This window comes from Ailuropoda melanoleuca, chromosome 13, assembly GCF_002007445.2.
Source record: "Ailuropoda melanoleuca isolate Jingjing chromosome 13, ASM200744v2, whole genome shotgun sequence".
NCBI lineage: Eukaryota > Metazoa > Chordata > Mammalia > Carnivora > Ursidae > Ailuropoda > Ailuropoda melanoleuca.
Genome location: NC_048230.1, coordinates 69,894,862 through 69,905,800, shown reverse-complemented (window position 1 = coordinate 69,905,800; position 10,939 = coordinate 69,894,862). Strand labels below are relative to the sequence as shown.

Genomic DNA, 10,939 nt, shown 5'->3' with positions numbered 1-10,939 from the left:
CCTAACGGCGGCGTTGGCGGCGGCAGCAGCGGCGGTGCTGGGGCTGGCGAGCGTCGCGACTTCAGGTCCCGCGGCGGCGCCTGCAAGAGACCCTGGCCGCGGTTGGAGGCGGGAGGCGCGCGGCGGAGGCGCTTGGCGATGGTGGGCGTCCCTGGAGCGGCCGCCTTCCAGCGTAAGCGGGGCGGGAAGACCGGAGGCTGAGGGGGGCGTGTGAGGGGCCTGCTGCTCCACAGGCGCGAGCTCCCGGGAGGCCCCCGGCGCGAGGCGGGGTTGGGGAAACTGAGGCCCGAAGCAGGGAGGTGGATCCAAGGTCACGCGGCGGGCCGGGCCTTCCCGGGTTCTCGAGGCCGTCCGGGTGCTTCCTGCGCCCCCCGGGGGGTCGGGGCTCGCGATGTGAGCGAAGCTGTGCGGACCGCGGCCTCGGAGCCCAGGCCCGGCCGGCGTCCATCAGACTTACCGGCGGACAAGGATTGTTTTGTTCTCCGGTGCTGGGGCCACTAAGTCCGGCTCCTGGGGAAGTACTACATATGCCCAGTTTCAAGGGGTGTGTGGCGAATGGTGGAGGAGGCGAGGACGGCCTCTTTGAGGGGGCCTGTTGAGTGCAGGCTCAGGGGTCAGACTGCGTGGGTTCACATTCTGGTTCCCCCGCTTGGGGGATGTGACCTTGAGTCTTTCCGAGCCTCAGTTCCTTCTTCTGCAAAATGGGGGTGTGAAGAGCGTTTCCACCCCCATACCCCCCGCCAGGGTTCTTGGGTTTTGTGGGGCCAGTAGAATGTTTGGCACAGACTGGGACATACACGAGCGTGAAAACTGTTATTATTGTAATCGCTGATAAACCTCATCCAGGGTGAACCTCCCTCGGAAAAGGCCGAAATTGGGCTCTGGTTGTGTATTTGTTTAAGATGTTGTCTTAGGTTAGTCCTGCTTTATATGATCCAGTTGTTTTTCTTACCTCCATTTCTCTATTACCGCATTTGTCTAGTGTTCCTCCTAGAATTTTGAGATCCTTGGGGGAGGGGTGGTATCTCTTAATAACAATAAATTTTTAATTGTTTCTTGTTACAATAACAGTCATAGTCAACATTTTTTTTTAAAGATTTTATTTATTTATTCAACGGAGATAGAGACAGCCAGCGAGAGAGGGAACACAAGCAGGGGGAGTGGGAGAGGAAGAAGCAGGCTCATAGCAGAGGAGCCTGATGTGGGGCTCGATCCCACAACGCCGGGATCATGCCCTGAGCCGAAGGCAGACGCTTAACCGCTGTGCCACCCAGGCGCCCCGAGAATGGTACTTTTTACTTAATAAATGATTTAATAAATATTGAAAGAATAGAATGCAAAATGCCTGCTGCTCAAAAAATGTTGACTATGGGGCGCCTGGGTGGCACAGCGGTTAAGCGTCTGCCTTCGGCTCAGGGCATGATCCCGGCGTTGTGGGATCGAGCCCCACATCAGGCTCCTCTGCTATGAGCCTGCTTCTTCCTCTCCCACTCCCCCTGCTTGTGTTCCCTCTCTCGCTGGCTGTCTCTATCTCTGTCGAATAAAAAAAAAAAAAATACCATTCTCGGCCATGGGAATATAGCAAAAAAATGGATAGACCTTATCAGCCTCTGCGTTTGGAGTGGGGAGGGGAAGACAAGGTAAATGAGGAAACATGAGACCATATTGCTTGTTTTTTCTTCATTTAATCCTGGTGATGGTGTAAATAAAAGTATTTGAATATGCCCATTTTGCCACAGTTGAAACTGAAGAACACTGTGATATAGCTAGCCTCAGAGCCCTGAGTCTTTCATATAAAGGGAGGCTTTACGTGGTCTCTCTTCTTTGACACTCATTAAAAGTTGGATTAAAGAAATGCAAAGTAGATGCATCCAGCAATGCCTCTTCATATCAAGCCTACGGTTGCTGCTTTTGGTAGTTTGAGCCTTTCCTCTTGGAGCTTATACCAAAAGAGAGGCAGAGGTGACCGGTTAGGTCTAAGATGCACTGTCTCTGTAAAGGAAAGGACTGTTAATAACAACTCAAGTTTTTTACATCCAAACCTGTTTTATGTAATTTTTGGTTTAAAATATACTACCAAAGTGCAGTTTTTGGTTCTATTATGTAACGAAGATTTATTTATTTATTTTAGTGTTCCTAATAGAATTCTGTTATTACATTCTTTTTTTTTTTTTTTTTTTAAGATTTTATTTATTTGACAGAGATAGAGACAGCCAGTGAGACAGGGAACACAAGCAGGGGGAGTGGGAGAGGAAGAAGCAGGCTCATAGCGGAGGAGCCTGATGTGGGGCTCAATCCCATAACGCCGGGATCACGCCCTGAGCCGAAGGCAGACGCTTAACCGCTGTGCCACCCAGGCGCCCCCTGTTATTACATTCTTAGCAGCTTAGTGCACTCTTTTAATCTGGAAGCATATAGTAAGTTTCATTAAAATATCGAGAGGAGGGGCGCCTGGGTGGCACAGCGGTTAAGCGTCTGCCTTCAGCTCAGGGCGTGATCCCGGCGTTCTGGGATCGAGCCCCACGTCAGGCTCTTCCACTATGAGCCTGCTTCTTCCTCTCCCACTCCCCCTGCTTGTGTTCCCTCTCTCGCTGGCTGTCTCTATCTCTGTCAAATAAATAAATAAAATCTTTAAAAAAAAAAAATATCGAGAGGATTTTTTCAGTGACGTTTCCACGATACAGTTAGATTCAGCATTGACCATCTGCTAAGCATCAGGGCCTGTGTTATTGTAGGGCTTACAATATGAATAAAGCAGATTCTTGCCTCTCGGAGCTTACCTATAGTCTTGATTGGCTAATGTTTTTAACTGAAGTGCCGGGCAGAGAACGTAGGAGCTCCGAGTCCTTGGGGAAAGTAGTCTAGAGCATTGGCTTCAGATGTTCAGTAGATAGGGTTGAGTATGCATACATGTGATGTTTTAAGTTACAATTACAGTGCTAACTGTAGTCTGTGTTATGTACATTTTATAACACTTGCAAAAATACATTTTGCGAAGGATGAACTAAAATATAAGTAGAAGTTCCAACAACATCTTTGCATACCCTGGTGTGAATAATAACTATGCATCTTGGGGATGGGGACCATTGGTCTTGTATGGGACCCTTTCAACCCATGAAGTCTGTTGAAATTCACTTATGGAATTGTGGCTCGGTTGAAATCTTGGGGTCCAGTCCTATTACCTTTGAGACTTTGGGCTCATTATTTAACCTTTCTGTGCACTTTATTTTCCTCATCTGTTAAAATGGAGTTGATGAGAGTTCCTGCCCCACCTACAGTTTTGCGATGATTGATAATATGTATTGGTAATGTATATGATAACATATGTAGAGTACTTAGACTGCGCTTGACCCACTATTTTGGGTGTTGCTTGTACCTGAGAATACAAGGAAGACTTAGGATCTCACAGGGTATGTAGTAGGGGCCCTGTACCTATGCATAGATAATAATAAAGTGCTTAAAGTGCTCAAGGCAGAGTCTTTTGGGAATATAGGGTAGGAATAACTAATTGTTCTTAAAGGGTCCAAGTAAGGTTTAGGAAAGGAGGTGACATTTGAAGCAGGGCTAAGAAGGAGAGGGGCTTTTTCCGGGAGAGGAGCGGTGGACCTCTTTAGGTACTGAGCAGATACTTGGATTCTCTGGAGGGCTTAGTGAGTAGTTCTCCAGATCTGGACCTGCAGGGAACTTGATTAGAGCTTGTATACCTTGTTAATAGGATAACAGTGAGTTCTGGCTGGAGTTGTTCCTGGCAGGGTCCAGATGGCAAGGAAGCCTATTCCAGAACTTTTCACAGCACCACAGCTCTTTTCTCTCTGATGACACTTACCTCATTCTGCCTTCTTAGTTATCTAAGAATATAAACTCCTAAATGTAAGCTCCTTAAGAGTTACAGTATCTGCATTTTTTTTAATCTTACTTTGCCTAACAAGGTAAGTGGGGAGTCCTTAAACATGGAGAAATGTATATAAGTCATTGGACCTTCAAAGAATTCTGAACAGTTAGAAGTAAAATGGTAAATGACCATACTTACTAGTGAACAGCTTGATTACAGATATGGTAGATAGGTCCTGTGCATTACTATTCAAAAGGGGTGAGGATTGTCCTGTTCAGTAATGCTTTCCTTATCTGGCATTTGTCCGTTAGCATGAAAGAAGAGATGCGAAAGTGTACCTGAAAGACTTCCTGGAGGTTGAATTAGGTACCTTCCATTTGCTCCTCTAAGTCTACTCTCCATCTGTTGCCTGTTCTCTGCCCTGGGAGGCTGACTTATCTGTATGATCTACATCAAGAGCTTCCTTCCCATCTGAGGTTAGGGAATTTTAATTTCCATGCTCCCTTCCTATGGGTATTGCCTCTGGCTGGTTGTGTCCCTTGATTGAAGATTGCTATTCCTCTAAAGGAGTCTCTCTACGGCTCCTGGATTTGGAAAGTTTTTATTTCCTTTGTTCCTCCAGTTTAGAAGTGCCCTCTCTAATCCCAGGGTACTGTTCTCCCTTGTGATTATCACCTTTATAGTCCTGTTATTAAACCCTCCGTGAATTATCCTTACTCTGGAGTATGCTGTCTTTCCTGCTGGGACCATGACTGTGATTGAAGCTTGTATACCTCATTAATAGCGGTAACACCTCAGCCTTTCACTCAGAGCTCATTCATATTCTGCACATTCTTCAAAGATACTTGTCTGAGCCCAGCTTATAAGTAGTTTTTAAAGTTTATTTATTTAAGTAATCTTTACATCCAGCATGGGGCTCAGACTCAAGACTTCTGACTGAGCGAGCCAGCCAGGCACTCCCCTCGTAAGCAGGTTTTTTTTTTTTTTTTTTTTTTTTAAGATTTTATTTATTTATTTGACAGAGAGAGAGACAGCGAGAGAGGCAACACAAGCAGGGGGAGTGGAGAGTGAGAAGCAGGCTTTCCGTTGAGCAAGGAGCCCGATGTGGATGTGGGGCTCGATCCCACGACCCTGGGATCATGACCTGAGCTGAAGGCAGATGCTTAACGACTGAGCCGCCCAGGTGCCCCTCGTAAGCAGATTTTAAAAGCAACAAGTCACATGAAGTGGAGGAAGGTACCCCAGGTAAGCATACTGACAGTGAGAGACAGGGTCTCGTCCTCTCTTTGGTCCTTACCTACTATGCCATACTGATGCGTTTAGTCATTTTCCCCCAAACGATTGGGCAAGAAAAAAAAACCCCTAGAAGCACCGTAATCTGTGACCACACAATCCAGACCAGTTAAATTGCAGTTAGTAGCCTATTTAAAAAGGCAGAGATACATGTGAGGCAGGTTGTTGATCATAATGGAAAAAATTTGCAGGCGGACTTTGGGTTTGAGGCCCAGTTCTGGGAAGTTTTTCAATTTCTGAGACTCAAGTTTGCTTACTCTATAAATGAGAATAATTCCTGCCTAATAATAACTAATAGTGAATGTTTATTTTGGGCTAGATATCATGCATTTACCTTTTGCTTTTTAATCCTCCAGTCTTTTAGGTAGGTATATTTCCTGATTTTATAAATTATGAAATTGACTCAGATGTTATAGAACTAATAAATGACAAAGTCCAGATTAAAATCTAGATTTTTCTGACAGCGGAGCCTGAGCTCTTAACATTAAGGTAGTTGTTACTTAAAAATGTGTTGACTGGGGTGCCTGGCTTGGTTGGTGGAGCATGTGATTCTTGATCTCAGGGTTGTAGGTTTGAGCCCCATGTTGGGTGTAGAGATTACTTAAAAAAAATAAAATCTTAAAAAAAAAAAAAGTTGACCTTTGGGGCACCTGGCTGGCTCAGTTGGTAGAGCACGTGACTTTTGATCTCAGGGTATTGAGTTTGACCCCCCACTTTCGGCATAGAGACTACCTTAAAAAAAAAATGTGTTGACCGGGACAGCTGGGTGGCTTGTTAAGCTGCTGCGTTGGGTTCAGGGTCCTGGGAAGGAGTCCCCTCATCCGGGGAGCCTGCTTCTCCCTTTGCCTCTGCCACTCCCCATGCTTGTGCTTTGTCACCCTCTCTGACAAATAAATAAATAAAATCTTTAAAAAAAAATTTGTTGACCATCAATGAATGGGAAAATCAACCCTAATTTCTGTACTCTGACACTGTGAAGTTCCTATATTTGAAAGGTCTAAGTTCTCAGAATACAGCATTTATAAGGGAAGCAGTGCTTATAGATATCTATAAATATTACTGCACTACAGAAGTTTTTCTGGTTGTTTCTCCCCTTTTTGAGGGAGACGTTCAGAACCTTTTTTGCCGCATGTTGTATAAACCCCACCACATCTCCCACCTCTACCCCATGGCAGAGTAGTGCGAAGTGAGCTGAAGGCTTTGAGAGTAGTAATATTGCCACAAAACTTTAATTATTTAGTCACTTGCTATCTACATGTTAATATAGAGTTGGTATTTCAGTGAGTCCTTGTGTAGAATTGGGTATAAGTTTTCCTATTAGTAACAAAGTTATCAGGGCACCTGGCTGGCTCGTCGCCAGAGTGTGCGACCCTTAATCTCGGGGTCGTAATTTCAAGCCCCACGTTGGGCATGGAGCCTACTTTAAAAACAAACAAACAAACAAACAAACAAAAACCGCAAGCAAAACAAACAAAAAACCAAATTTATCCTTTGATTTCATTTGTTTTGAGGGTTATTTTTATTTATTTATTTATTTATTTTTAAAAGATTTTATTTATTTATTTGACAGAGATAGAGACAGCCAGCGAGAGAGGGAACACAAGCAGGGGGAGTGGGAGAGGAAGAAGCAGGCTCATAGCGGAGGAGCCTGATGTGGGGCTCGATCCCATAACACTGGGATCACGCCCTGAGCCGAAGGCAGACGCTTAACCGCTGTGCCACCCAGGCGCCCCTGTTTTGAGGGTTATTGACTGGTTGTTTTGAGAGTTGGGACTTACTAAATTGAATCATGTTTTGGATACTTGTAATGATTTTTGTCTTCATCTTTGACTATTGGATGCATCTGTGCTGGTTCTACCATTGGCTTTCCTCTATACAAATTGACTTAAAGCTTGTTCCTGAGTATTAAGCCTGTTGTGGGACATGCAGATCTAGACTTTTTGATTAGTTATTTGAATTCAGTGAATGCTTTTTGGCAGAAAAGATCATTCAAAAGGTAGTGTACAAGAAATGAATGTAGCACTAAGGATCAAGATGAGTTAATTCACTAAGTTCATACCTCTCCCAGGATAAGGAAAAAATGGGAGGAAGGAGGTGTGGAAAAAAGATTTCTCACCTGCCAGTTTTATCGTCATTCCTTAGTTTTAGAGTATTGTTTTGAACCTCATATTATAGAAAGCAGTCACTGAATTGTAAAGATTTACTTCAAATTTGTGAAAGCTTGACGACTTAATGAGGGACAGTCTCTCCCTGGTTATTGTTTCTGCTATGGTAAGATTGCCAAGAGGAGGGGCCCCACTATTGCTGTACTGACTGGCCCCATGTGCAATACGAGCTAGTATGTGTACATGTGACAGACCCTGTCTCTGGGTTTTATTATGGCTGGTTAAGTAGCGTTTTGCCTTCGTCTCTGGTTTCTGTCTCTGGCCCCTTGAAGCTATCTGAAATTATAGGGGCTGGGGTACCATAAATTAAACTTGTGAAATGAGTCCATTGCAGATGTATCAACTGAATCGGACTTTTAAGTCCAGTTGAATTCTTCAAAAAGGGGGTCTTTGCTAGGTTTTCTGCTGGGTGTTTTTCATCTCATGTAATTCTTGGAACAACCTTGGGAGGGAGTTAGTATCTCTGTTTTACTGATGAGGAAGTAAGACTCAGAACTTAAATAAATTGCCCAAGGTCACACAGTTAATCAGTAGCAGATGCACTATTCAAACTTTGTTCAGTTCTGGTGTTGAGTTCATTCATTTTACATTGAGACCTGAGTACAAAACCTACTGTTTTTTACTATCACATGACTTCATTTTACTAACTAGACTAGAGGTTTTTAGACATGTGTTCCTTGGACCCTGGTGTTCCCTGAAGATACTTGATTTCCCATCATCTTTCTTCAAGAACTAACTTTCTCTAACATCTCTTATTTAAAAAAAAAGTGTTAGGAATTGGAATATGATTTAGAGACCACTCCTGTACTGGATCTTGGTCTTGTTCAGAGGTATCCTGAATTAGACTTAGAGGTGAATTAAAAAAAAAAAAAAAAAAAAGGGCAACAGAAACTCTCAGCATCCTTTACCAATTCATCCCATATGTTTCCTGATCTTAGCAGTGAAACAGATGATGGCAGTGAACATCAAAAGCCCAAGTAAGTCCGTATTAATTTTGTATGGCCCTGTGAGGATCAAATATGGGTCATCCAATATAGTATATGGACTTACGATGTGAACCTTTAGTTTGGAATGTGGCTCTTGAAGATTTGACTCTACTTTTCTATTTTGTATTGCCATAATTAAGTGCAGAAATTAAAATAAAATTTAGAATAACTCAGAGCTAGGTATCCTTCTGTCTGAATTTATAGCTTTGGAGTTGGCTAGACCTTTCAATTAAATTAGCTGATGGCGACAAATATGTAATCTGACCTCTTCAGCAGCTCAAGTTGAAATGTTAATACCAGTCATAACACAGCTCCCTTGACACACTGCTTTGACCTTTTCCTCTCCTACAAATGTTTCCCTTATTCCTTTGTTAACTTAGCCATCTCCGTGCAGAGGTCATGCCTGCTTTTAATTTTTCGAAGCCGCATGAGAGCAGACACTGAACAGCATAGATTTATTCATTTTTACCTTATGTCCCAGAAACTACACTAATGATAAAATTATNACTTGTTATTTTCTGATTTTGGTGTTTTTGTTTTGGGGTTTTGGTTCTTTGGGTTTTTTTTTTTTTAAAGATTTTATTTATTCGACAGAGATAGAGACAGCCAGCGAGAGAGGGAACACAAGCAGGGGGAGAGGGAGAGGAAGAAGCAGGCTCACAGCAGAGGAGCCTGACATGGGGCTCGATCCCATAACGCCGGGATCACGCCCTGAGCCGAAGGCAGACGCCTAACCGCTGGGCCACTCAGGCGCCCCAATATATTTCATTTTTTTTTAAAGATTTTATTTATTTGCCAGAGATAGAGCAAGAGAGAGAGTGCACGGGCAGGGGAAGCAGCAGGCAGAGGGAGAAGCAGGCTCCCTGCTGATCAAGGAGCCCAATGCTGGGCTCCATCCCAGGACCCTAGGATCATGACCTGAGCCAAAGACAGATGTAACCGACTGAGCCATCCAGGCGTCCCTCCCATGTATTTTTTAGCTAGTTTATATCCTTACCACTACCTGCCCTCTGCCTCCCCTCTCTGTAAAATCTTACATAATAGTGACATTTTTCTCCACCAAAAATGTGGCAAGGTTTTTTAGTTCTTAATATTGAGAAAATGATTATGTCTTTGACTTTGTTTCCCTCTAGAGTAGTGGAGCCAGCCTTGCAGGGAGAAAAGGCAGGCATAAAGCAAGTCCTCTTTATGAATAAAGGTAGAGATGGTTTAGGAGAGGGAAATTTGAGTGGTGAGGGAGAGGTAGGAGAAGAGGTGATAGTTTTAGTTCTTCAGCATTCATTCTCTAGGCAGCTTAGGGTCAGCAGCTCCGGTTTTTGTAAGCTTCACCTTAATTTTCCCTTGGTGGGTTGGTCTGGCTAAGTTTTTTGTTTTGTTTTTTTAGATTTTATTTATTTATCAGACAGAGCATGAGCATTGGGAGGGGCAGAGGGAGAAAAGCAGACTTCCCTCTGAGCAGGGAGCCCAATGCAGGACTTGATCCAGGACCCTGAGATCATGACCTGAGCCAAAGGCAGACGCTTAACCAGCTGAGCCACCCAGGAATCCCTGGCTAAGTGTTTATGTTTTTAATTAATTAAATTTAATTAATTTTAAGATGTATTTATGTATTTGAGAGAGACAAAGCACACACGTGCGCAGGAGTGGGGATTGGCAGAGGGAGAGAATCTTTAGATTCCCTGCCCTTTGCGGAGCTCAATCTCATGACCCATGAAATCTTGAGCTGAAATCAAGAGTTGGATGCTCACTCGACTAAGCCACCCAGGCGCCCCTGTTTATTTTAAGTAAACCCTACGCCCTATACAGGGCTTGAACTGAACGACCCTGAGATCAAGAATCTTATGCTGGGCGCGCTTGGGTGGCTCAGTCAGTTGAGCATCTGACTTCGGCTCACGTCATGATCCCAGAGTCTTGCTCTCTGCTCAGTGGAGAGCCTGCTTCTCCCTCTCCCTCTGCCTGCCGCTCCCCCTGCTTGTGCACTCTCACTCTGTCAAATAAATAAATAAATAAATATTACTTGGAGGGGGGAGTCTCATGCTGTACAAACTGAGCCAGCCAGGTCCCCCTGGCTAAGTGGTTTTAACTGTACTCTTTACCTCTTCTTCAATATGTTACATGATACTGTAAGTTGTTTTAGAAAAACACAGACATATTCAGGGATGGTGATTTGCATTATAAAAACACTTTTTGTACTTTTAAGTTTGTATTTTGCCATAATTTTAAACTTACGAAAAAGTTGGAAGAATACTATTAAAATTCCTCTTTGTTCTTCATCTTGGTTCCCCAGATGTCAACACTTTATTATTTTTCTATGTTTCTGTTTATATTGGATATTACTTTTCTGAACTCCTTTAGTGTAAGTTACAGCTGTGATACCTCTTTACCCTAAATAACTTAGTGTATATTTCCTGTAAACTAGGACATTCTCTTATGTAACCACAATACATTCATCAAAATCCCTAAATAGTCTTGATACAATAGTATTATTTAATATATAGACTTCATTCGAATTTTGTCATTATTCCAATAATGTTCTTTATAGGAAAAATATGGGGGTTTTTTTGTAGTCTAGGATCCAGTCCAGGATATATATCATATTTAGTTTTCCTGTCTCTAGTCTCCTTCAGTTTGGAAGAATCCTTCAGTCTTATCTTTTGTGACTT

The 10,939-nt window shown here is 43.3% G+C and overlaps 1 protein-coding gene across 5 annotated transcripts in view; it reads left to right on the top strand.

Annotated features, from left to right (window-relative positions):
* The first annotated feature begins 6 nt into the window (after nt 1–6).
* Nucleotides 7–10,939, top strand: part of CBFA2T2 (CBFA2/RUNX1 partner transcriptional co-repressor 2) — a 157,980-nt gene continuing 147,047 nt past the window's right edge. For 2 of the 5 annotated variants that reach the window (XM_034641439.1, XM_034641438.1), the window contains exon 1: nt 7–172. In XM_034641439.1, the coding sequence (XP_034497330.1) occupies nt 139–172 (34 nt within the window). In that variant the 5' untranslated portion in view covers nt 7–138. Of the gene's footprint in view, nt 173–4,934; nt 5,078–10,939 lie in introns of those variants that run through there. The other 3 variants (XM_034641442.1, XM_034641440.1, XM_034641445.1) reach the window with 2 other exon arrangements.